This window comes from Balaenoptera ricei, chromosome 1 (genome assembly GCF_028023285.1).
Source record: "Balaenoptera ricei isolate mBalRic1 chromosome 1, mBalRic1.hap2, whole genome shotgun sequence".
NCBI lineage: Eukaryota > Metazoa > Chordata > Mammalia > Artiodactyla > Balaenopteridae > Balaenoptera > Balaenoptera ricei.
In genome coordinates, this window is record NC_082639.1 from 132,761,546 (window position 1) to 132,788,204 (window position 26,659).

A 26,659-nucleotide genomic window follows, 5' to 3' on the forward strand; every position below is an offset into this window, starting at 1 on the left:
TCTTATAAAAGGAAATATGAAGAGATGCTTATCACCATCAACAAACAGAATTGCAAATCAGGACCACAGTGAGACACTACTTCATACCCATTTGACTGACAAAAATCAAAGTCTGATACTATTATATATTGAAGAGAAACTGCATCCACAGGAACTTATACATTGCCAGAGAGAATGCACTTTGGAAAGCAATTTGACGTTTCTCCTAAAGTTATACTTTATGACACAACAGTTCTTAGATGGTATCCAAGGTAAATTCTTGTACCTATACAAGAGGAGACATAACAGCAATATTCACCAAAGCAAAAACCTGGATCCAATCTAAATGTCCATCAAAGGAAGAAGATGAATAGACTCTGGTTTATTAATACAATAGAATATTATACAGCATTAAAATTGAATGGCTGAAGCAACATGAACAATATGGATGAATATTGGCAATATCATATTAAGTTATAGAAGATTACATCCACCATGACACCCTTTATATAAAGTTAAAACAAACTAAAATTTTGAAGAAATATTTGTAGATGCAGTATGACATAAAAAGCAAAGGAAAGGAATGATCAACACATGATTCAAATGATGGTTGTCTTGGTAGGAGAAAGTAGAGCTTAAAGGATATAGAACAAAGTTCACAGACTCAGCCTCTTGGATTGATTTAACCCAGATATGTGTTTGTCTTTTCATTTTAATTTTCCTTTTTTGGATTATCTAATCTTTAAATTTCTTTTTAAATTAATAGTGGTGAAAATACTTCTAGTTCACTTCTCTTCCCAGTATATTCCTATTGCCCTTGTTTTTGGATCAGACCAAGTGCTAGTTCAGCATTGAATTGTGAGCAGAAGTGTTATGTCACTACTGGGTCAGAGCAATTAATTGCTGAACCAGGACCTTCCTGAGCTCTCTTCTCACCTGCCATGGGAGCTAGCAACACTAAATGGCTGTGCAGTCAGCCTGGAGCCCTAAGAGACTGATCAGCAGAAAGCTGCTGCTGGCCTTCAGTTGGCACGTGGCATTAATGAGAAATAAACCTTTGTTGTTTGAAACCACAAAGATTCCAGGGTTCTTTGCCTCTACAGCATAACCTAGATTTTCTTGATTGATGCAATTCCCTATATTTTACATAAAAATCTGAATTTTTCTGGTGAAAAATCAAAATGTCTGATAACACTGACCTAAATTTTTTAGTGACAGCTGCCATTTTTAATGGCTAGAGGTGGCTATGGATTGCCCCCTTTAAACTGTACTTGTGCTCCCAGTTTACCACAGTCTTCTGGATAATTGCAGCTCCCGATATAAGTATGTAAAACAGTATGTTCCTTTTCTTTCCAGTTCTTCCTAAAAACCTAATTTTTTTTAAGAGCAATTTTAGGTTCATGGCAAAATTATGAGGAAGATACAGAGGTTTCCCATATACTCCCTGCCCCCACACGTACATAGCCACCCCCATTATCAACATCTTCCACCAGAGTGGCACATTGGTTATAACCTACATTGACCCATCATTATCACCCAAGTCTGTAGTTTACATTAGGGTTCACTCTTGGTGTTGTACATGCTATGGGTTTGGACAAATGCATAATGTCATGTATCTGTTATAGTATACAGAGTATTTTCACTGCCCTAAACATCCTCTTTTCTCTGCCTATTCATCCCTTCTCTCCTCAATCCTTAGCAGTCACTGATCTTTTTACTGTTTCCATAGTTTTGCCTTTTCCAGAACGTCATATAGTTGAAATCATACAGTATATAGCCTTTTCAGATTGTTTTCTCTCACTTAGTAGTATGCAGTTAAGGTTCCTCCATGCTCTATGTGGCTTGACAGCTTATTTCTTTTATTTTTAGCATTGAATAATATTCCATTGTCTGTGTGTACCACAGTTTATCCATTCACCTACTGAAGGACATCTTGGTTGCTTCGAGGTTTTGGCAATTATGAGTAAAGTTTCTATAAACATCCGTGCTCAGGTTTTCGTGTGGACGTGAGTTTTTATTGCCTTTAAAATACCAGTGAGCACGATTGCTATATCGTATGGTAAGAGTATGTTTAGTTTTGTGAGAAACCACCAAACTGTCTTCCAAAGTGACACCATTTTGCATTCCCACCAACAACGAAAGAGTTCTGGTTGCTCCACAACCTCACCAGCATTTGGTGTTGTCAGTTTTACAGATTTTTGGCCATTCTAATAGTTGTGTAGTGGTATCTTGTTTTAATTTGCATTTCCCTGATGGCATGTGATTTGGAATCTTTTCATATGCATATTTGCTGTATGTATATCTTCTTTGGTGACAGGGTGCCTGTTAAAGGTCTTTGGCCCATTTTTTATTCAGGTTGTTTTCTTACTATTGAGTTTTTAGAGTTCTTTGTATACTTTAGATAACAGTCCTTTTTTATCAGAGGTGTCTGTTGCAAATGTTTTCTCCCAGTTTGTGACTTGTCTTCTCATTCCTTTGACATTGTCTTCCACAGAGCAGAAGTTTTTAATTTTAATGAAATTCAGTTTATCAGTTATCTCTTTTATGAATAGTGCCTTTTGGTGTTATATCTAAAAAAGTCATTGCTGTGCCTGAGATCATCTAGATTTTCTCCTAGAAATTTTGTCGTCTTCTAGGAATTTTATAGTTTGGACTTTTGCATTAGGTCTATAATCCATTTTGAGTGAGAGGCATAAGGTCTGTGTCTAGATTTATTTGTTTTTGCTTGAGGATGTCCAGTTGTTCCAGCACCAGTTGTTGAAAAGAATATTTTTATTCCATCGTATTGCCTTTGCACCCTTGCCGAAGATCAGTTGACTGTATTAATATGGGCCTATTTCTGGGCTCTGTTCTATTCCATTGATCTCTATTCTATTCTTCTGCTGATACCCACTGTAGCTTTATAGTCAGTATTAAAGTCAAGTAGTGCCAGTCCAGCTTTGTTCTTCAATATTATGTGGGTTATTTTGGGTCTTTTGCCTCTCTGTATAAACTTGAGAATCATTTTGTCAATATCCATAAAATAACTTGCTGGGATTTTGATTGGTATTGCGGTCAATCTATAGATCAAGTTAGGATGAACTGACATTGACATCTTGACAATGCTGAGTCTTCTTACCAATGAATATGGGATATCTCTCCATTTATTTCGTTCCCTGATTTCATTCGAGTTTTGTAGTTTTCCTCACAGATCTTGTACATATTTTGTTAGATTTATACCTAAGTAATTCTTTTTTTTTTTTTGAGTGCTAATGTAAATGTTACTGTGTTTTTTATATCAAATTCCACTTGTTCCTTGCCGCTAGGAAAGTAATTGATTTTTGTACATTAATCTTGTATTCTGTAACCTTGCTATAATGACTTATTAGTTCCAAGAGTTTTTTGGTCATATGTTTAATTCTTAAGTGACCTGATTTGTTGTTTGGGAGTTTAAAAGTTAGCATTTTTAACCTTATAGGTAGGTTCTGTGAAAATGCAAAATAAAATGGAAGCTGCATTACTGACTTTCAGAGGGGTATTAATAATTCAGCTAACAAGTGTAACTGAAAGGTAAGCAGGCTCAATGACATTTTCTGATGGTGTGAATAAAGATCAGTAGCCAAGAATAAGTTTCTGTTGCAAGATATAGTACTCTACTTTGTGTTTCTGTCTAAAGTCAACAATAACATTTTACTTTTGATTGTATGTCTTTGAAAATATTTTCTTTAATTCTTACACCAACTCCATGAGTTAAGTAGAGCAAGTACATTTTCAACCAGTTTGACAGATGAAGAAACTGAGGTATAGAATAATTAATTGACTTGCCTAAGGTTACTGAGGTGTGGAGAAAAACAACACCAGAACTTTGACTACAAAGCTTTTAACTCTCCTTTCGGAAATTTAAATATTAAGCTTATGTTGTTTCAAAGGTCAATATGCAGGATTTTAAAAAACCCATTTAGTTCATTTATAAGAACTTATCATAGTTTCATTTCTCAGGCATTTTGTAAAGAATATCTCTTACAGATCTTATTAAGTATAGTATGAATGTGAGTCAAGATTCTCCAGTTGTCTGACCTACAAGGTTAATACTGGTATGGACAATCCAAAAAGTACAATGGAAGTGTTATCATTTAGTTCGTAATGCTTTTTAAAAAAATTTCTCCCAATTGTTTTATCTTCCTCTATTGCTTTGCTCAGGCTGCTATTAAAATTAACTTGCATACATTGATTAAAGGCTAACTACACTTTGGGGAACACAGCCCTGGACTGTTTGGAAGATGAAAGAAAACAATTTAGGGTTAACTAACATTCCTAAAATTAAGAGACTTCATTCAGCTATACTTTGTGTATCATGTCTACCTATGTATCAAATTACCCTAAGATCTGTTAAAATTTAAGAAAGGTGAAGCCCATTTGAAAACAACCACCATTTTATTTCAGAAGAACAGACAGAACCATAAATCAAATTTAAGACATATCAGAGAATTCATTTGTCTACCTACTTTGGTCATATTAGATTCTTCTGGCAGTTAGCAAATCAAGTTGAAACCTTGCTTTGTATTCTAAGGCCTAGCTCACAGACAAATGGACTTCCTCAAAGATAATTGAGAACTAAGGTAGTTTTTGTTAAATATTAATGGTATGATCGGAGAACTGTCAAAACTCTGCAAGAAGATGGCTGTTTTTCCCTGGGATTTTAAGAAAGAGAAGGGGAGAAAAACCCTGCAAAATTATCAGAGTTTAATGTTAATGCTTTATTTTCTTAGAGAAATTATAATTATTTGCTGCTCACACAAAGGAATTTTTCTCCATTCTCTTTTTTTATATAGATCCATTTGAACCACAGCGGCGTCTTGTCCCTGTGAAGAAAAGTCGACAACAACTTCAGCGAGAAAAAGCCCTTCAAGAGCAAAGCCAAAAACTTGGACTTCAAGATGGATCAACCTCATTACCTCCAGAGCAGCTGCTTTCTGCACCAAAACAAAGATTTAATACTCAAAGACCATGTTCTTCTCCCCCGACTCCCCCTACACTCACCTCTCCTATTGGTGATGGAAAACCACAGGGTATTGAAAGTCAACCAAGGGAACTAGGACTTAAGAATTCCCATGAAGGTCACAAAAATGCTGAGGTTCTACCTCCAAAACCAGATTGCAAATTGGAAAAAAAGAAAGTGGAATTGTTAGTAAGTCTATATATCCATGAGACTTTTTTCCATTTTACCTTTTTTTTCCCATTGGGCTTTGAAGAAATACAGTTTTAACATTTTGTTTGTTTTATATTCTAACATAGAAATGTAATGAATAAACTATTGAAAAATAGGTACCACCTAAATATAAGTAGCAGTGTTATGCACTTCTTATGTTTTATGTTATTTAGTCTTTGCAACAGTCTTACAATGCATGTTCATTATTTTCACTTTACAGATGAGATATCTTGGACTCAAAAGATACTGTATTCCCAAAGTGAATACACCACTAATAAGTAGCAGAGGTGGGGTTCACATTACAAGACTCTGGATCCAGAGTCTATGCCCTTTACACTCACCAGAACCAGTTCTTATATGCATAGTACTCCTCCCCAAATTGAACCCATTCTTTCAACTTCCACATTGCATCTTCATTGGCCCAGAAAAGGGTACTCCTGAAGAGACATGAAGGGATGGTCAAAGGAAAGAGTATTGGAAATTGAGAGGACTAATTAAATAATTCAGCTGCATCATTAGATTTCTTTATTTAATGTGTTTGTATTAGAAACCACCTCCAGAATTTGGTTTAGCCACATTTTTGTGGAAATTACCATTCTATGACTTGTGAATTCTTATAATCAGAATTTTTTTTTATTATATAGTTTATGTTTGAATATCCGTTCTTTATTTCCTCCTGATTTATCACTCACAGGGAAGAAAGAATGGTATTTGTTTCTGTTTTCCATTTTCCAAGTCTTTCTTTTTCAAAGTGTTTTATGTTTTTTCTCATCTCACCTATTTTTCCAGTCTCTGCTAATCCAGATTCTGTACTGAGTTTTAAGTGTTTCCTGCCCACCAGGGGTTTACAGCCAAGAAATCATTTTGACAAGAGATAGAAAGCCACATGAAGTATGAGACCCAAATTAAACAAGTGCATACGTTTAATGTCTTAAGTGTAGTTTACCAGCAAAGTCCTGAGACAAGTTGTTGGGGGGGATGTGTAAATTGAGCTGGAGAATTTAGACTGAATGTCATCAGGAAAATTATTCTCTTTTTAGGTACTTGAGAAAATATTCATAGAAGACATGTAATCTCAGGAACTGTTGTTAAAACGGAGAAATTCTGAGGCTCTAAGAGGGGGAAAGGAAAACTATATACTAGAGAAGGTCAGAGATGACATTTCACTTTTCTGAAAGAGGCACAAGATAAGCCAGAAAATAGTAGAGAATTAAGGAAGTGAAGAAGGACTTGGAAACAGAAGATGTCTGCCTAGTGAGTTCCTTGATGCTGTAATACACCACCAAGACCCCTGAAGGAGAGATGCCCTGATAAAAATAATGGTTAGAGAAAATCCAGATGTCACTGTTGCACACCATTTGGGTGCTGGGTGAGCTGGAATTAAGGTATCTGGGGAGGAGGTGCCTGCAGATAGTAAAAATGAGAGAGGACCAATGCCAGCACTAAGGTGGAGGCTGTAGGAATGGAGAGAAAAGGATAATTTTGCAAGTGGTTACTAGGTCTGGGAATAGAGTTTTTTGATATAATGGCTGTGAGAAATGACAGTAATAGGAACAAATAGCTTTGTCATTACCTTGTTTAATTTGAGTTGACATTAAGTTCATGAATTTACAGGAAATTTTAATATATTTCTTTTAGAATTGGAAAGATTGGAAGACAATTGATGTTTGCAGATCTTTGGAGTTTTTCTTCAGCCCAGCATTCAAGTCTAAGTTCATAGTGTTTCACTCTGTTTAAAATGTTTAAGAGCTAGAAAGAAGTGAGCAAATTGTAAGAGAATGTATGAAATAAACATTGCTTATTGTGCTAAGGGTTATTACATGGTGAAGATGTGTATTATAGAAAACTATAAAAGATATGAAATTAGTTACAGAACAACTTATTATTTTGCTTTCTATTTTGCATATAACACATGATTAACTTAAACAAGTTTCTTTGTACTCCTAAAAAATGCCATAGTACTCTGGCTTCCAGTTTGGGTTCCTAGATTATATATGTATAATGTATTTCAAAGGGCCAATTTATGTAAGCCTTCGTTACTTCAAATCATAGTCTTTGTTCCTATTAAAACAAAATAATGAGCTACAGATGGGTTCCTTTTAAGGGGACTTTTGAAAGAAAATATATATAATCTGGTTGATTAAATTTTATGCTTAGGAACTGAAACTGGTAAGATGTGAGTGGGGTTTCAGAAACTCACTTTTATACTTTTGCTCCCTAGGCAAGAAAAATCTCGTTGGGAAGTCCTCCAACAAGAACAACGGCTAATGGAAGAGAAAAATAAACGTAAGAAAGCTCTTTTGGCTAAAGCTATTGCAGAAAGGTGAGGCACCTGAACCAGGAGAGGTTGTTTGTAACCTGTAATTAGTTTTGTCATGTTTTATATTTATTTTCCTATGTCTGTTCTAATAAATGGCGTTTTCTCTACAGCCATTACTTTTAAGACCTACTAAAAAAATTATGCTTTACAAATGATACTGAAATTACAGTCTTAATTTATTAAGGAGGGTTTTTTAAGCATAGATTATAATGTATTTATAAATACAGGGGCAATTAAAACTTAAGGATCATCGTCAGTGTTTTTAGTTTTAACCATCTACACATTCATAAGGAAGCAGTAAATAGCTATCAACATAAGTAAATTAGCAACAAATGCAGGTTTTAATTTTCACATAGGCCTTAATCATCTGACACGTAGAGGAATAAGATTATTCCACATAAGTGACTTATACACCCACAAATCCTAATTGTATTTTCTATGGCCATTTTACTTAAATAATGTATCCTGCCCCCACTGATAAAAGATACATGATATAATTTAACTTTTTATCCATGACTGTGGGTCACCATTATGAGCATTGTCCCATACTGTATACAATTCAGTTTTTCTCTCACCTTCCAGAGTGAGCTTGTCAGCGATCCCTTTTCCTTTACTGCACTGTACAAGCCTTGAACAACAACATTCCTATTTGAGCCACTTTTCCCATCCCTCACCCACTCTTCCCTCTTTGTAGTTTCTAGTGTGCTGTGGCCTTAGGAAACCAAGCTCAGTCCGTAAAGCAATGATTGAGGGATAGTGAGAACTAAATGCAAGCAAGTATTCAGAGGCATTTTCTTTTTAGATCTCCAGAAAAGTCTGGCAAAACTATTACTCATTAAAGCTGGTGTATGTGTCAGGGGGAGAGGAAGGAATAGGGATGGAGAGAAAGGCACGTGGGTATAAGAGTAATTCAGGATTTTATCTGCCAAAAGGATATATGTATTTGAAAATAATGATTTTTTTTTTCTCTTACTGGTACACCTTGATCTTTCATGAAGCATAGGAAATACTCAACTTACTGAACTTATGTTTCAAGAAGAAAAACAATGTGATTATTGAAAAATGATTATTGAAAAGCATTTTAGTAGTCTTCAGTTTGGAAGAGGTTGGGGAGGCTGTTTACTCGGGATTTTACAAAAAGATTTACAGGCTCAGCACTTACTCTTCTCTACGTGCTTTTGATTTAAGACAGAAAGTATTACTGTAGACAGAAGTTTAAGGAAATATAACCTGATTAGATTATTACTAAATGGATAGTGAATCACTTGAAGTAAAAAGATCACGTGGTTAACTTTTCTGGGCAGAAAATAAGGGTAAATGCATAATGGAGTAGAAATCAGGAGAATGTAAGTTGCAGTATAGTGGTTTTATTGGGAGTTTTATTCTCCTGTGAGAATGTGTATGAAATTTTGAAATGAGTGGAATTGTGATTAAAGGTTGGCTTTTGTATTTGTTTATTCTGTTTCTTAAGTAGCTGATGTACTTGGGGTTGGAGAGAAGGCTGAGGTTGCTTTTAAGCAAAGGAACAAAAAGAGTGTTTGGTTTTGAGCCCCAGAAAGAAGAATTTTGAGGACCTGTAGTTTTCCTAGAGAAGAGGAATCAAAGAAGTTTGGGGAAATGAATCTTAAGAAAATTAAAATTGATTGACATATACACGCTACTATATATAAAATAGATAACTAATAAAGACCTATGGTATAGCACAGGGAACTCTACTCAATACTCTGTAATGGCCTATATGGGAAAAGAATCTAAAAAAGAGTGAATATATGTATATGTATAACTGATTCACTTTGCTGTACATCTGAAACTAACACAACATTGTAAATCAACTATACCCCAATAAAAATTATTAAAAAAAAAAAAAACAAGTAGATGTTCTCAGACATATAAAGAAATGGTGTTTAATGTAGGCATCTGTTCTTGGCATCCACTAAGTATCAGACAAATGAAAGTAGGCTTATCAAGAAGAGTTTAAGGCTGGAATTTGGAAAGCTGTGTTCAGTATTCCAGCATATCCAGTTCTCTATACAGATACATCCCTTTAGTGCTTATTCTCATCCTTATGGAATGACTATAGGCCTATGAGTGAACTCTCTATTGGTATTTTTTTTAATTACTTTTTTTCTTGTGTATAAAAAAGTATATACTAATATATAATTTGGACTAGTAAGGAGGAAAAGTGCAAATGCAGTTTTAGAGACATACCAAAATGTTACTAGCATTTGTTTTATCTCAATTTTTCTGTTTTTTTTTTTTTAATTCTTAAAAATTACACATTATAATCATATTGTATATACAGTGGCTTGCTTTTTTCACTTATATTGTGTATGGATACATGATTTTAAAATGTTTTTATTTTTCCACTCATATTCCTCATTTTATAGATCTAAAAGAACTCAGGCAGAAACCATGAAACTAAAGAGGATCCAGAAGGAGTTACAGGCTTTAGATGACATGGTGTCAGCTGACATTGGAATCCTCAGGAACCGGATTGATCAGGCCAGCCTTGACTATTCATATGCTTGGTAAGTTGAGGAAATGGAACTCTGAACAAGGAGTTTAATTTAGTTAACGTTTATTGCTAGCTAGGCCAGGGCATTTATATATATCATCATTAAGCCTCATAATGACCCTGTTAGGCGCTGTATTTATTCCAGTTTTATACTAAATCAAGTATCTCCTTTTTGAAGTCTTCCTTAACTCTGCCCTACCCATTAACCTTGTTTATATCCCTGTTAGAGCATTTCTTGCATTATTTATTTACATTTTAGTCTTTCCTGCTAAACCATCAGCTGTTTAACGTTTGAGACTCTTTAAATGTCTAAATGACTTGCCCCAGAACTCTAGGTATTATTCTAACACCAAGTCTATGCTCTTTCCTTTAGAAATTTTGATTATGTGAGATGGTATAGGAACTAGCCTATTTCTCATTTCAGTTTTCATCAAAGAAAGGAGATCTAGTTTATTTTTTAAAACCTTTGAGTATTTGAAAGAAAATACCACTTTGTCTTGAAAGCTTGAAGTTTTTTTGTTTTTTTGTTTTTTTTCAATTATACTCTATATAAAATGGTTTGCTATCATGTGTTTCCTTGGTTTCAATGATTGGCATTTTTTTAAAGAGAAAAAATCATCATTGCATATTCTCAAAACAAACTAACACATGTAAAGAATTACATGAACTTTGCAAACAGATAAAAGCAAAAAATTAAGCCCAATTTCAGGGTTTTCAGTCCTTTCTACGTTGCTTTAATCATCCTGGTTTGTCTTTTTTCACAAGGGAATGCTGTGTTAATGACTCAGTTTTGCATCTTTCTCTGTAACACTAGAAATCAATCAGAGTGCCGCATTAGTCCAGGGTAAACCACAGCATCAGAATGTTTATATAACAATTTAATAAAGCGGAAATGCTTGATTGTGGTTTTTAATTCACTGTTTATTGTTTAAGAAAGAGGTTTGTGGTGTCCTTGTGATTTTTGTAATTGTTGTTTGACCATATGCTATTAGACCTAATGGGTTGCTTTTATTAATTAACTGTGTAAATTAATGCCATCAGTAGCTGATAACTGGTGGTTCCATTTCTATTAATAAAGTCATTAAGGAGGTGACCAAGATTTTATTAAGATTAAACTAAGCCTAGATTTTTAGCACATTTTATTCTCTGTAACTTAAGTTTGCCAGAGGAACATTTTTATGCCTTTGTAGCTCCTTAAATGAATAATTCCGGTTATTCTGGATATCTCCACAGAAAAATCATTGGATCGTGTTTTAATTCTGTCCTAGGGGAGGCTGGAGAGGATGCCTTTGTACATTGAAAATTATATAAGAAATGTCATAGTTTTAGCCTTCAGAGAACCACAAAGAAGGTGGGATTCTGGTTAAAAGAGAAGACATCCCATAGTATATGAATATTTTTAATGACATTTTAGTACATTTTTATATAGTAAAAAGATTTTATATGGTGAATTTTTGCATCTCTTAAGCTAAAGATGACAGTTTATCATGATACTAGTATTGACATAGATGTATGTGAATATCCTTATCGTATGTGTGAGGTTATTTTTAAAAACATAAGCTCTTGAGTTAAGTCAAAGAGAAGCCACTGACAATTTAGACTAGAACCAGAGTTGTATCTTGTTCATGCATAAGATTAAGACAATATTTTCTAAATTTACATCTGTGGTTATTAAGAAATTATAGATTGGCAATATAGTATTATGGTCTAGATTTCTACTAGAAGGTAATCCCCAGGGCAGTCAGTTTCTGTGGTTCTGTGGGAGATTTCCTTGATTTTTTTTTTTAATAAAAACATTGTAGTTCTGTAGTGGCTGGCATGGTGCTCTGTCCACAAAATGTTCTTGTATACGAATAGGCCAGAATTCATCCTAAAATTGGTTTCTGTAGAGCAGTGTCAGGGTATCCACCTCTGAGGAGATGGCACTTGGAGTGTCCCAGCGGAGAGAGTTGTCACTGCTGCTGCTGTTCACAGCTGTGATTACAGTGCTGCCATGTGCTGCGCAGACCAGCTTGTAAAACTAGAGTGGCTGCCTGTAGAACATTTCTTTAACCCTCAGTATACCAGGAAAAACAATGATCACCATTTGCCATCGATGTTTAATAGACGCTCCCATACGCACATGCACACATACACGTGTAAACATATATACATAAATTTTTAAGTCATTTTATGAATAATTTAAAGAAGTAAGAATAAAGGATTGTGGAAAACACCTTTGTCAAAAAATTTTGTATCAAGTAATGTTTGACTGGAAACATTATAAAAAGCTAAAAGAATATCGTTATATCCTTTCAACCACACAGGATGGTCCAGGTACTTGTAAAATATTGTATGATAAAATTCTTCCTCTTGAAATGATTAATTCTAGGAGAATAACGTATTTCCTTTTTATCCTCAGAAATATATTTTTCACCCATTGATTCTTGAGTTTGAGAAAATTCATCTAGGATGCGTTTTTCTGAAGACTCATACTCTGAGATTTCACTTACATGATCAGTTTCACCATCTAGAATCTAGCCTGCTTCTGCATTTGTATTGATTTGCTAGGGCTGCCATAACAAATTACCAAAAACTGGGTAGCTCAAAACAACAAAAATTTATTCTCTTATGCTTTTGGAAACCAGAAGTCTGATATCAAGGTGTCTGTGGGGTTATTATTCCTTCAGAGACTCTAGGGAAGAATACATTCCTTGCCTCTTCCAGCTTCTTCTGGTGGCTGGAGACATTCCTTGGCTTGTGGCCACACTACTCAGTTCTGGATCTCCATAGTCTCATTGATTCCTCCTGTTTTCTCTCAAAAGTTCCTCTGCCTTTTTCTTAAAAGGATACATGTGATTGCATTTAGGGCCCAGCTGGATAGTCCAGAATAGACCCCTGTCAAAATCTTTAACTTAGTCACATCTTTTGCCATTTAAGGAAATGTTCACAGGTTCTTGGGATTAGGAAATGAGTATCTTTTGTGGGGGGTCTCCACAACATGCATCTTTTGATTTGTCTAATAACTGCAAAGTGTCTTCATCTGTCAATTTTCTTTGTCATTCTGGGTGGAAAATGAAAAGTAATAATTCTCCTCTGAACAGTGAAAGCTAAGAGCAGATTACAAGTGTGGTATTTCCAGTCTTCTTTTATACCTTATTTAAAGGTGATGTAATACTTTGGCAAAACAATAAGGAAACTAAGCAATGATGATTTATTTCATTATAGTATCATCCTTTTAGGTCATTCCATCATTCTCTGTTTTCTTATTATTTTAATTTTTTTTAGCATAAATGTGAATAATTGATGAGTAATGAGTAAATAATTCCTAGGGTGATGAAATGACAAAATGTTTCAAGACATAGGAAAAAATATATTTCAACAATCCCATAACGTGTCTTAGGTTTATAGAAGTGGACCCATATAGTAATTGCAAAATATAATTAAAGTCTATTTTTCAAAATATAAGTAAATTTTCTCTTTGTTCTCTGGAATAATTCTAAGAAAGGATAAAAATTATGATATGTTGATCCTTACAAATAGTTAGAACTGCTCAGGAAAGAAACTGAAGAACTAAGTATTTCAGTGGAACCTAATGACATGCCAAGGGTTAACGGTGTTTTTAAAAAATTTCGGGGAACCAAAACCAAGAGACAGTTTCTAGAATCCTTTAAATAAGATTCATTAAATCATTCAACATTCCTTTAAAATAATAAAACAATTCTGTAATTACATTTCCAGTTCAATTTGTCTTACTGTGTTATGTATAATGCTCTTATTATTCTGTTCCAAAGTATGTCTTCATACTCTGATTTGGTATTATCCCCCTGACCCCCAGACTCATAGTGCAGTTTGTGAAACTAATCAATATTTTGAACATAAATCACTCTGTAAAAATATATATATATATATATATATATATATATATATATATATATGCATGTTTCTGGCCAGAAGGACTTTAAATAAACAAAATGCAGAATCTTCAGTGATTTATCCAGGGTGAAAGATCAATGGAAACCTAGGGACCTATTTGCAAATTTTAATTTCAATTCAGCATTCATGAGCCCATTCAGTAAATCTTTACTAACTGACTTTGGCTGAGGGAGACCACAGACTTGCAGAGAAGGGAGGTTTGGGCTGGGGGGTGAGACAAGATATGTATACCTATAGAGAATGTTGTCAGAGCTCTTAAGCTTGATGAAAGAACATTCATAAACAGGATATGTTATAAAGTATGGAAATAAGGGATCCAGATACCCAACACAGCTCCTTTACAACAATTCTTTTAACATAGGGGTAACTGAAAAACATCTAGTTCTCATTTTTATATTTACTAGATGACAGTAAAAAAATGAAATATGAGAAATGAACATAATATAAATAAGTTTTCAAATATAAATACCAAATCCTTAAATTGTACATAGTTTTAATTTTAGATACATGTTTAGTGGTATACTAACAGTGCTTTTTTATTCTGGTGCTCTGAAGAAGAAGTTCTGTTTCTTGAATGCCTACCAGGCACTGGGCTAGGCACTTGCCCTGTTTATTCTATTTGATGCTTAATTAACACTCCTTTGAGGTGTTATTCTCATCACCATTCTACAGATAAACCAAGACTTAGTTCAAGAAACCACCCCTGGTCACCATACTGGAATTTTCAGTCACTGCATGCCTTTTCTCCAGCCTCTTCCACAGGAACCTGGCTGTGTTTTGTATCCATGATGCTGAGCGTGGGACACACCTGATAAGAACAAAGATGGGAACTTCAGAACATTTAATCCATAGACTAAACTGGGGTGCATGGCATGGCCTGGCATTAAGAGTTCTGTTTAAACTGATACGAGTCAAGCCAAGCCAACCCAGGCCCTCCCTCTGGAATTTTGGGATTGGAACACTGAGGGATTGAGTGGAGTGAATTTGATGTCAAGGCACAGCTGGTGGCCATATTGGGCTGTGAATATGATAGGAAAGCCTAAATGAGAGAAACTGTGGTTTCTCAGCATTAGCATGAGCAATAGCCTTTGATTCTGATGACATGCCTGTGAGATTGCCTCTTGTATCCTACAATAAAACCCATTTTTTACCTGAGTGAGTATGACTCAATATCTGCTCATTACATCCAGAAAAAGCCTTCACCAAGGGAGGTACACACATAGTAAATGGCAGAGGCAGGTTTTGAACCCTGGGTTCTCTAAAAACAAGGCCTTTTATTTTTTCACTATATTTCCCTCCAAGACAGAGAATCTTGCATAAGGAGATATACCTGTTTCTTTTTTGCTATAACTCTAGTATTAGAAGTTATTTATTACGTTGAGTAAGGTAAGGCAGTCATAACAGGTAAGGCATCATGGCCTTCACAACTGTTAGTGGTAACTAAATAGAATAATTAGTTGGTAGGTAGGGGTCATCCTCTTCTGGGCAAAAAGAAAAGCAACGCATTGTATGGAAAAGGCAAAAAAGAAGAAAAAAAGAAAAAGGAAGATTGCAAGGTGACTTCCAAGGGTTGTACCCTACTTCAAATAAGTCTGGCATTACCTACCTATGGAGTTTCTATATATGTAAAAATAATAAACTTTTCTTAATAAAAGTCTAACAGTAGTCTGTTACAGAGTGGAGAGGGTGAAGACAACTTAACCTGGGGATTCTCAACTGGGGGCAGTTTTGCCCCTTAGGAGACATTTGGTAATGTCTGGAGACATTTTTGGTTCTCACAACCAGTGGGTGCTACTGACAACTAAGGAGAGAAAGCCGGTGATGCTCTGCACATCCTGCAATGTACGGGACAGCTCCCCACAGCAAAGAATTACATGGCCCAAGTTGTCAGTAATGCTGAGGTTGAGAAACCCTGCTTAAACCTATCCTGAAGTTTTCTCTTCTACTTGGTGTTTACTTCTTACTCTCACCCAGTGTCATTGGGCTGGCTGTGCTCTTGTCATTTCTGAACCACTGTCCATGTCCTCCTCCAAAATTTTTCTTCCTTTTCTACTCCATTAATCAAAAGATAGAGATTTTCTACTTTCTCCATCTCTTATTATTTTCTCTCTCATAAATTTAACCAGTTGTGTGCTGGAGCTGGCTTGCCCTGGTTCGTGAGAGAGATTTTGTGTATCTCTTCCCAATTCTGTATTCAGTGTTGTCACATTGATAGCTTGAAATTGGCCATAGTAATAGTATTTTTACTACAGAAATTGATAAACACTACAAATTAGGGCTCTCCCCCACTGGAGCTAGCACACCACTGAATTAACCTCTCAGCCTGCTTTCATTCAAGCACAGCCTTGGAAAGAGGAAATGGGTGCCGAAGAATGTTGTTAGGTTAGGAGAGTCCAAATGTGCATGTTGTGGAAGTTTCAGCAGCAATAGCCTACTTTGTCTAACGTGTAGATAAGTGTTCGTAAAGTATTAATAGCCATATTTTCATTATTTATATATATATATATATATATATATATATATATATATTTCCCGATTTTGGAGTTTAATTATTATTTCTAGGCCCTCCTTTGACTGTCTTCTTCAATGGAAAACTAATGGACCAGTCTTTGTACCTGTCCCTGCAGGAAGCGGTTTGACAGGGCTGAAGCAGAGTATGTCACAGCAAAGCTAGATCTACAGCGCAAGACTGAGCTTAAAGAGCAGCTCACTGAGCACCTTTGCACGATCATACAGCAAAACGAGCTCCGCAAGGCCAAGAAGTTGGAGGAGTTGATGCAGCAACTAGATGTGCACGCTGATGAGGAGACTTTGGAGCTCGAGGTGGAGGTGGAGAGACTGCTGTGTGAACAAGAAGCAGAAGTAGGGAAACAAGTGGTTCATTTAGAGAGGCCATTTCAGCCTTCTGGGGAGAGTATGACCTTAGGGTGTGCTAAAGAGAACAAAAAGCATCAAGACCAGGCTGCTTCCCCAAAGGTAGATGAACAGTGTGAAAGCTCCAGTAGCATTGCCCTTCTTGATCCAGACCAGCCAAAGCAAGAAGTGGAAACTACTGTAAAAGACATTTCAGCTGCTCTGACCACATGAGGTGCCAGTGTTTGTTCTTTACAACTGACATTCAGTAAACTGAACTTTCTGTTGTAGATCATGCCATGACCTCTGATAAATGCCTCTTCAAAGCAGTATTAATTTTTAAGTCCATTGGTTTTAGTATAACGTTTGAACATTCTAGAAAATCTCAGATTATGATAATTTTTTATATGGAGGCATAGTTCACCTTGATTTTGATCCAGTTCCTTCATTGTACGCTTACTACTGGGTGAAAACAAGTGATTTAAAAGGATGGAAGAAAAACTACATGGTTAATAGTGTTTTTAGACCAGGTGAATACTGAAAAGTAAAGTGAAAAATGAACTCAATACCTAATTGAACTCATTTAACTTCTCCTGGGAGAAATGTTGAGAATGAGAGCACTATTTTATGTAATCAGTAAAGAGACATAAAAGCTAACATGTGAAAAAGAAAGAATGAGGAACAGCCAACAAAAGTAGTAGGTTGAATTATCTATTTGGATCTCACTAGAATTGTAAAACACAACTTGGAAGTTGTAGTTTATGAAAAGAACCAGAAAACTTAAACCAGCATCACTTTTGTTTTCAATTTGCCTTTTAAATGGCTTTAGTTTACAACCTGAGTTTTGGTTAGTTGATACACATGAGCGCACGCACGCACACACACACAGATATACACATACCGTCATATATAAATAATTTCACTATTAATAATATTGTCTCTTATTTAATCGGCACATTGATTAAATTTACCCTTCTGCAGGCTGAAAATAATATAAAAAAATCTTATTGCTACTTTGGATTATCTAAAAAAGTTGATATATTTTCTTAAAGTTACCTCTAAGATATGTGTTTTATATGTTGGATATAAATTATCCTGTCATAAAGCATTTAAATTGTTAAAATGATGGTTTTCTTATTACTTCAATAGTTTGTTAATTACTGTCACTAATACTTGACCACTACATTGTGTTATATGTGAATGTGTAAATAAATATTGTAGTTTCATCACAAAATCTATGAATATCACATTAAATTATGATCTATTTATCAGAAATTCCAAAAGTACAAATACTACATTTTAAGTCTTAAAGAACTACTATAAAAGAAGATAAGGACAAATGTAACATTGTATCCATAATAACTTCTGAAAAGTTGGGGACATACTATTTTTAAATGAGTTTGTTTGAGGGTATTACCTTCTAGTAATGCAGATGAACTTTGTATTTTTATATTATGTAATTTGAGTTGAATTTATAGCTTTCCATTACTGACTTCTCTAAGCAGAGGCTTTTATGTAGATAGTTGTTTTTTTAATTTATGAATTACATACATAAAAACGGAAAGCTTCATTGTCCAATACACTCTTATTTTTCTAAGGAATAAACGATTCTAATGCATTTATCATGTCACCTTTCAGAGTTTTAAGCAGTTTAGTGTGTATTCTTAAGCACTATGTGGCAATAATGTATCCTGTTATCTCCATGCGGTAGATACACTTACCTCCTTTGTATGAGCCTCTTTTAGGGAAAATCCATCAATTCAGCTTCTATAATATTGGCTAAATGCAGGTAGGTACAATCTAATTCTCAGTCTATACTTTAAGTACTTATAAGGTACAAGGAGAAATGAGAACCATGAAATAAATGAATTGGACGGGACCTCAGAGATGATTCGATTTAATCATCTTATTTTACAGTTGAGGAATTTGAGAGCCAGAGATTTCACTTATGGCATGTTGGCCGACTGGCTCATGTTAAAGTGCTAGTAAAGTTGCAGTTCTAAACTCTTGATAGATCTCGTACATATATTAGGCCATGAAGTTCACAGCATTTTTCCACTTGAAAATTTTGCTTTATAACTCATTCAGGGTTTGTGTTTGTACATGTGAAATGCTTTCAAATGTCTATAATAAAAGGTCCACTGAAACCATTATGTTGAAAAACTTACCTTACTTGGCTTTCCCAGGGTGGTATCCAAGTGCTCAGGTGATGATATAAGTGACAAAGTTATATTGCATCCGTTTTGTACAAGGCAGCTGTCTCCCATGTGTGAGAGGAACAGAGCAAATGAGTGAGGATGGGGGCTCATTGGTATGAGGACCATATGCACTGGTTTTTCCAGGATAGCCCTGATGTCTTTTAAAATCATAAAATACACTTGAAAGACTTTTGATATATGGATTCAGAAATCCACAATAATTATTTTCTTTTTTTTTAATGTTTTATTTTATTTTATTTATTTCTTTTTGTCTGCTTTGGGTCTTCGTTGCTGCATATGGGCTTTCTTCTAGTTGCGGTGGGCATGCTTCTCATTGCGGTGGCTTCTCTCGTTGCGGGGCACAGGTTCTAGGCGCGCGGGCTTCAGTAGTTGCAGCATGCGGGCTCTAGAGCGCAGGCTCAGTAGTTGTGGTGCACGGGCTTAGTTGTTCCGCGGCATGTGGTATCTTCCCGGACCAGAGCTCCAACCCGTGTTCCCTGCCTTGGCAGGCAGATTCTTAACCACCAGGGAAGCCCCAGTAATTGTTATTTTATGAACAATTTATGAAATGTTATGAACGAAATTACTGGTTCAAAATTACTGCCATGAGTTTACTGAGATGCTTCGTAGAACTGTTCCTCTCTGGTGTTTAACTACTCTTCTCTTCCTCCCTCTTCTCAGATAGTTAGAGCGTAATGTTATCAAGGCTCTTAATGATGTGATATGTAATTTAGGAGTTAACTGCTTTGTTATCTCACTCGTTCTATTTAAAAGATAGGGTTTACCAAATTGTAGTAATTTTCACTCATTATCTTAAAAAGGCATACTTTGAAGGGTAAACATGAATTCCAGAATTTAAGAGTTATAACTTGAGACCGTACTACTTTCTTTAAATTAGAGCCATTTTTATAGGTTTCAGAGAAGCAAAATTTCCTAAAGTATGGTTCTCAATACATTTAAAATAAAAAGTTTTTCTCAAATTTTTCACCTCTGCATAATTCTACTGAATTATAGCAATTGCAGGTGGTAAATCTTTGTACTCACTGAGAGCACAGCTGGTTTCCAAGTCAGCTGATAAAAATCTCTGATTGGAATTCCTAGAACATATTTCATTGCTAGATTGGCATTTGAATTATAGAGTAAAAAGTCAGCTATAAACCTCTCTCATTCTTTGTTTGGATTTGGCAACATAGTATTCTCAAGGAGCTTTAAGTATTCAGCAGCTTCCTCTTCTGAGGCATTGGCACAAAATGAACTCAAGTTATTCTGACCCAGGCCATTCCCAGTGACCTTTATAAATGATGTTTTGGGTTTTGTATTTCTGAGAGCTAAGTCAGCATTTTAAAAGTCCTTGATAGATATAACTCAGTCTGCCAGACAAGACCTGGGGCCTCTCTGTACCAGGGTAATTATACCCCTTCTCAACATAGATCTATCCCAGGCCAGACATGAACTACTCTCTGGAGGGATGAAGCAGGACACTATTCTCCAGTCTGCCTTTACCTTAATGTCAGGCTACTTCTGCAAGCTCCTAATCCCAAACAGTTGTCTTGAAAATACAACATCATCTCTTCATGCAGTTGATCAAAAAAACAGCTGTGTGTAACTACATATATGCAGAGCTATATAAGAGGTATACAGTCTGCCTTTTGTCCTTAAGAAGCTTGTAGTCTGCTTGAAGGACTAAGATTTACATGCATAAAACAAATGCTGATAAAAGAACATCATGTATTATTAATGGGAAGCAAAATAAGTGACCAGTGATGCATTCTCCAGAAGTCCCAAATTTTTAGAACAGTTCTAATTTTAAAGAGTCTATACAGTTGTTCTGCAATCTCTGAATGTATTTAGGACCTGCCATATCTCAGTTTGCCTTTAGCACTGAGGAGCAACACATACACAACTAAAAAAACAACAACAACAAAACTCTGCTAGACAACGTGTCCAGATGTTGAGCTACAAAATTGTAGTCACCAGAACAAGAGTGAAAGGAAGTGTTTGCAGGACATGATTTAAAACGGGGCCCACTGGGATTTATCAGTTAAAAAAAAAATCAAGCATTGGAAAAATGAACTTTAAGCACATACCTTTCCGACAAAGGGTTGATAGTATCTTATGTGGAGAAGAGCATAAATATAATATCTCATTACAGCAATTCAAGATGTTGCTGAACCAGGGGACAATAATTATTGCCCAAGCCAGGACAAGATGGAAATGGGACAGATTGGTGTGAACTCAAGGATGACAGTGTGGATGCATGTTCAAAGATCACACGTAAGAGAGGTCTTTTCAAGCCAAATGACTCTAGGCATCTAAAATAGAGCCATAATTAAGCAATAAGACGTGACAGAGAACACATTTCTCAGTGATTATAGCATGCCTCAAGGGATAAGTCACTAGGCCAAAGGTTCATATGAGGAGTGAAATAATAACCTTGCAATGTAAAGTATCGCGCTCTTAGAGGGAAAAGGTTCTAAGCAAATGAATAATGGGAGTTAGAAGAGTCATTTCACGAGCTCTTATTTCAGTTGTAGGGTTACACTGCCATATGTACATTACATGTAACCATTAGTTGTACCCCGCATCCTGAAGCTCTGTACACCAGAGCCTTCACCTAATTTAAAACCCAGAATTGTCCATTTCAAATTTTCTTAGCCAAGCAAAAACCAAGTAATTAAGACACAAACAGACTTGAAAGTTCATAGCCGTATATATGGAACTACAGTCTGGTAGAACTATAATTACAGTTGCTCAGACCTGGCTTTTTTTTTTTTTTTTTTTTTTTTTTTAGACCTGGCTTTTATAACTGAAAAATAACTGAAGCAACCCCACTGAGTTATTTTTATTATCTTGGCTCATTTATCTCATATGCATTTCCCTCAGAAACTACCAGTAGACATGGCCCCAGTGTCACATAGGTCCAGAAACGTTTCCACCTTTCTAGTCAGCTTTCCTTTCCCTACTGCTATGCTGCTGGTGGAAGACGGGGAGAACTCTAGAGCTAGTGACTCACTGAACCCCACAGTATGGTGGAGGTGAGCCTTTCACTAGGATGAGAAGTGCGATACCCAGTAGCTGTAAAGTGGGGTAAACAATTTCCAGACTCTGACGGATGCCCTGAAAAGCCCAGCAGACAGAGGTAGGTATCTTACTGCCAGATGTCTCTCCATGTTTCTATGATTCTGTATCACTTTGGAAGATAGTTAAAAATCTGAACCAAAGTCAGAGGACAAGATTTTTTGTGGACTTTAATGTCTCCCTATACCAGTGAATTTTGTCTCAGGCTGTACCCTGGACAAAATGCTATGCAAACAATTTATCTTAGATAGTCTAGGCCCTCTTGTGACCAGTGCTCTCACTCTCAAAATCTGTTCTTGAGAAAAGATCTGAATACAGTTGCTATAGACTGAAAGCTTGTGTCCCTCCAAAATTCGTATGTTGAACCATAACCCCCAATGTGATGGTATCAGAAGGCAAGGCCTTTTGGAAGTGATTAGGTGATGAGGGTAGAGCCCTCATGAATGGTATTTGTGCCCTTATAAGAGACTCCAGAAAACTTTCTGACCCCGTCCACCATGTGTGGGCATGGCAAGAAGACAGTCATCTCTGAACCAGGAAGCAGGTCCTCACTAGACCCAGAATCTGCCAACACCTTGATCTTGGACTTCCCAGCCTCCAGAACTTGAGAAATAAATTTCTGTCATTTATGAGTCACCCAGTCTATGCTATTCTGTTAATTTTTCAGACATCTGGTCCTGTCCAAAACTTCTATGAGCATATTTGGTCCATGCCAAATGGTTTTGGATGGGACCAAATATCAAGGACCTTTTGGCATGGACCAAATGTCTTATGGACCAAGTGTCTCTTATGGACATTTTGGACAAGACCAAATGTCCCTCAAGTTTCTATTATAGCAGCCCAGACAGACCAAGACAACGGTTACTTACATCTTGGGGAAACTTTAAGTCAGTAGGTTACTTTTCCCAAGGGTGTCTGCATTTTAATGTAAAGGAATATTTTAAAGTAATGTATTTTAATTTGTGTAGTGGAAATCTTAACCCCCAGCTAAAGGAATTTCAAGCATCAGAGAGCAGGTGTGAGAATAGTGCTACTGCCTGGAGAGGACTTGAGGAAATCCTGAAATCATAGCCTACTGCATGAGCTGAGAAATGAGTCCCTGAAGCCTTTATTGCTCATGCTGGAATAATCTTCATTTGAGGAAAATTACTCCAACCTGAAAAGAAACCAAGTCTGCCATTCAGGCCACATATACCAGTTATTTGTAGCTGCATAGTAAGCCATCCCAAAACTTAGTGTCTTAAAACAGCAACCACTTTTATTTGCTTATGATTCTGTGGGGCAATACTTTGGTCTGGGCTGTGCAGAGAAGTTCACTGTGATTGCTGGGGAACACTCATGTGGTTGCAGTAATTTGGTAACTTCCCAGGGCTAGATGATCTAAGAAAGCCCCACTCACATTCTGGCAATTGGCGATGCCTGTCACCTGGGCTTTTTTCTCCATTTAGTCTCATCCTCAAGAGGGTAGCATGAATTTCTATTTATGGACATCCCGGGGTTCTAAGATGGCAAAGGTGGAAGCTGCAAAGCTTCTTGAGACCCAGGCTTAGCAGTCACATACCTTACTTCTGCTGCATTCCACTGCAAAGCAAGCCACAAAATTAGCCCGGATTCGAGTGGTGGCAAAATGTACTCTACATCTTGATGGGAGGAACAGAAAGGCACTCTGAAAAGGGTCAGTCATACAGAAAAGGGAGGAACTGTTGTGGCCATCTTTGCAAACAATTTAGCCACAGTCTGCACCCTCCCCCTCACTACTATAAGTCACAGCCGTTTCACATGCAAAATGTGCTCACCGCCTCCCCTAAAAGTCCCTTCCTAGTCTGGTTTCAGGCACTCATCCTTTGATCAAGTCCAGATATGGACGAGTATTGCAAGGCTGATATATTGAACAATATTCCTGCAAACTAAGAAAGTTTGAGACCAAGAACTGAAGTAGGTGACTCCATAAAGTGCAATTATGAAGTTTATTATGGTAACGTACATACAGGCAGGATCAAGCTGATGATGATCCAGAGACATTCACAGCTTCCCTCTGTACCATCAAAAAGGGCACAGGGGAATTTAAGGAGGTCAAAGCTAAAAACAGAATCTGACTACTAGGGAGAAGTATGTCTGCGCTGACAGGAACCAGGAGGTTTTCCTTGCCTCCACCCCTGGGGGGGTCTCATGATCACTAATCATCTGCATCAGCAAAAGGCATTCTTCCAGTTTTCATATTAGATGAAGGCAAGAGTAAAAGTCGATAGGGAACTTAGCTGGCTTGGGTGCATTCCTTGTGAGGAGGCTAGAGCTCAGTGATGCAGAAAGGGGAGGGGGTAGGACTGCGGGCCTAAGATGGAGCTGACAGAATGGAGTCAGTGTGGTTCAGCCACACAGTGAGGCTCCTCGGGTGTAACTCCTCCAGCGTGGCTCCTCTTAATCTAAAGACCTATGAACTAAAATGAAAAGTTACCTGTCCTGACCACATGTCAACGTACAGGGGTGAGACAGAACAGGATAGCTTCAGTAGACATTCCCTTTTAAAAAGAAGAGGAACATGAGGCAAACAGGAGGCATTCTGAAATCTAGCCTGAGATATGCTGTCAGGTCTCCCTCTTCTGGGGCCAGGGAACGTAATGAGAGCCTAGTTCTGCTCTCTGGGAGTGGCACCCTAGTTCACAATTCTAGCCTGCACACTCGGAGATCTCTTCCCTTTTCCAGAAGAAATGACCCATGTTTGCAAATGAGTAGCTTTCTCAGCCTGCTTCCTGTCCATAGAAACTTGAGGGTCCAGAGGTCTCTTTTCATTTTGGAAAGTCTTAGTCTCTTTTAGTTCGAACCGGTGGTGCTTTTGTGAATTCAATTCTCTTGTATATGTCAGGGAGCTGTGACCCAATGTCTCTACTGTGGATTGAATTATGTCCTCCCAAAATATGTATGTTGAAACTCTAACCTCCAGTGTAACTCTATTTGGAGATAGGGCTTATAAGGAGGTAGCTAAGGTTAAATGAGGTCCTAAGGGTAGGCCCCTGATCTCATAGGATTAGTGTCCTCATAAGAGACAACAGAAAGCCCTCATATTCTCTTTCTCTCCCTCTCTCTCTCTCTCTTTTCCTCTTTCTCTCTTTCTCTCTCTCTCTCTCTCCCTCTCCCTCATTTGAGGACACAGCAAGAAGATGGCCATCTGCAAGCCAGGAAGAGAATGCTCACCAGAAATCAAATCAGCTGGCACCTTGATCTTGGTATTGCAGCCTCCAGAACTATGAGAAATACATTTCTAATGTTTGAGCCGTCTAGCCTATCGTGTTTTGTTATGGCAACCCAAGCTGACTAATACACGTATATGTAGCAAGAACTGGGATGCTGTTATAACAAATTCCATCCCAACAGCTCCAAAACCCTTAACTTATTCCAGCATCTGAAGTCTAAAGTCCAACCTCATCTAAATATCATCTAAATCAGGTATGGCTTACATAAAACTATACACTTAAAAAGGGTGAATTTCACTCTGTATAAACATGCCTCAACAAATAAGTCTTTGAGAAAAAAATAGTGACTTAAAACAACTATTTTATTTTCTCACCATTCTGTGGGTCAGCAATTCGGACTAGGATCAGAGGGGCAGTTCTTATGTTCTATACACAGCATCAGAAGCAAAGAAAATGATTTTTGTTTTAAAGGGATTAAGTTTTAGGGTTGGTTTTTTACACAGCAATAAATAATTGATATGGTGCAGTAGATTGAATCAGGAGCTCTTTCTTTTATATGAGGCAACGAAATACAAGTTGGCCATGAGGGAGGTCAGCCTCCCTTAAGGTGATTAGCAGAAACTCTGTCCCATCTAAGGAGGTGTGTGCCATATCTAAATGATGCCTAAACGACCTGATCAGCGCCTTCATTTGAGGAAGTATTCAGTGCAGAGAGCAAAGAATTGTGGGTTAGATTCAGATCGCTACCCAAAGGGAAGCCGAGCTACTTTCCCAGAATTGCCCTTGCCTGTCTTAGGGTCTGGTTCTTGGTTGTTATCTGTCCAGGCTGGCATCCTCTTAAGTCGTATACGGTACCACTTGTCCCTCGTATTCAATTCATGTGGATTACATCTTCAACATCGCTTGCACCAGACTGTGGGATTCTTCCACATCTGGCTTCCTCTTGGCCATTTCTGTACCTCTCAGGACCAAAGAAAATTTTAGGCTCACAACTCCTTTGCCACTCTAGGACCATGGAAAATTCTCTGAGGCAACCCATACCCTTTTGCTCTAGGTGTGCCGGGCAGTATCTCTGGCACAATGCTGGGTAGAGGGGATCTTTGGGAAGTTTGCCATCTTTTGCCTTCCAACCTGGAAATAAGGCATAGGTCTCCTTGTTCTCAGAACCTGAAAAACCCACGCTTAAGCCAGGGTTCAGCCTGTTGGGGGGGGGGGGGCAAGAATAGAGTGCAAGAGTCCCTTTCAGGGAGTCACCAGCATCTAACCCTCTTGCTTTGCTTTAGAATGGCCTCTTGTCTCCCAGCCAGGGGAATTTTTATTTTACGTGGGCAGGAAAATATTGGCTCAAGTTGATCTAATATTCTTCCAAATCTTTTTTGTCTGAAGCCTGAAGCTCAGCTTTTTAAACTCTGAAAGCCAAGA

At 37.0% G+C, this 26,659-nt stretch overlaps 1 protein-coding gene across 5 annotated transcripts in view; it reads left to right on the forward strand.

Moving 5' to 3' along the window:
* Window positions 1–26,659, forward strand: part of GORAB (golgin, RAB6 interacting) — a 71,738-nt gene that overhangs the window by 4,809 nt on the left and 40,270 nt on the right. The window contains exons 2-5 of one of the 5 annotated variants that reach the window (XM_059903481.1): window positions 4,791–5,142; window positions 7,389–7,490; window positions 9,875–10,015; window positions 14,668–16,469. In XM_059903481.1, coding sequence (XP_059759464.1) covers window positions 4,791–5,142; window positions 7,389–7,490; window positions 9,875–10,015; window positions 14,668–14,890 — 818 coding nt within the window. In that variant the 3' untranslated portion in view covers window positions 14,891–16,469. Of the gene's footprint in view, window positions 1–4,790; window positions 5,143–7,388; window positions 7,491–9,874; window positions 10,016–14,589; window positions 16,470–16,544; window positions 17,775–25,197; window positions 25,317–26,659 lie in introns of those variants that run through there. The other 4 variants (XM_059903482.1, XM_059903480.1, XM_059903474.1 and 1 more) reach the window with 4 other exon arrangements.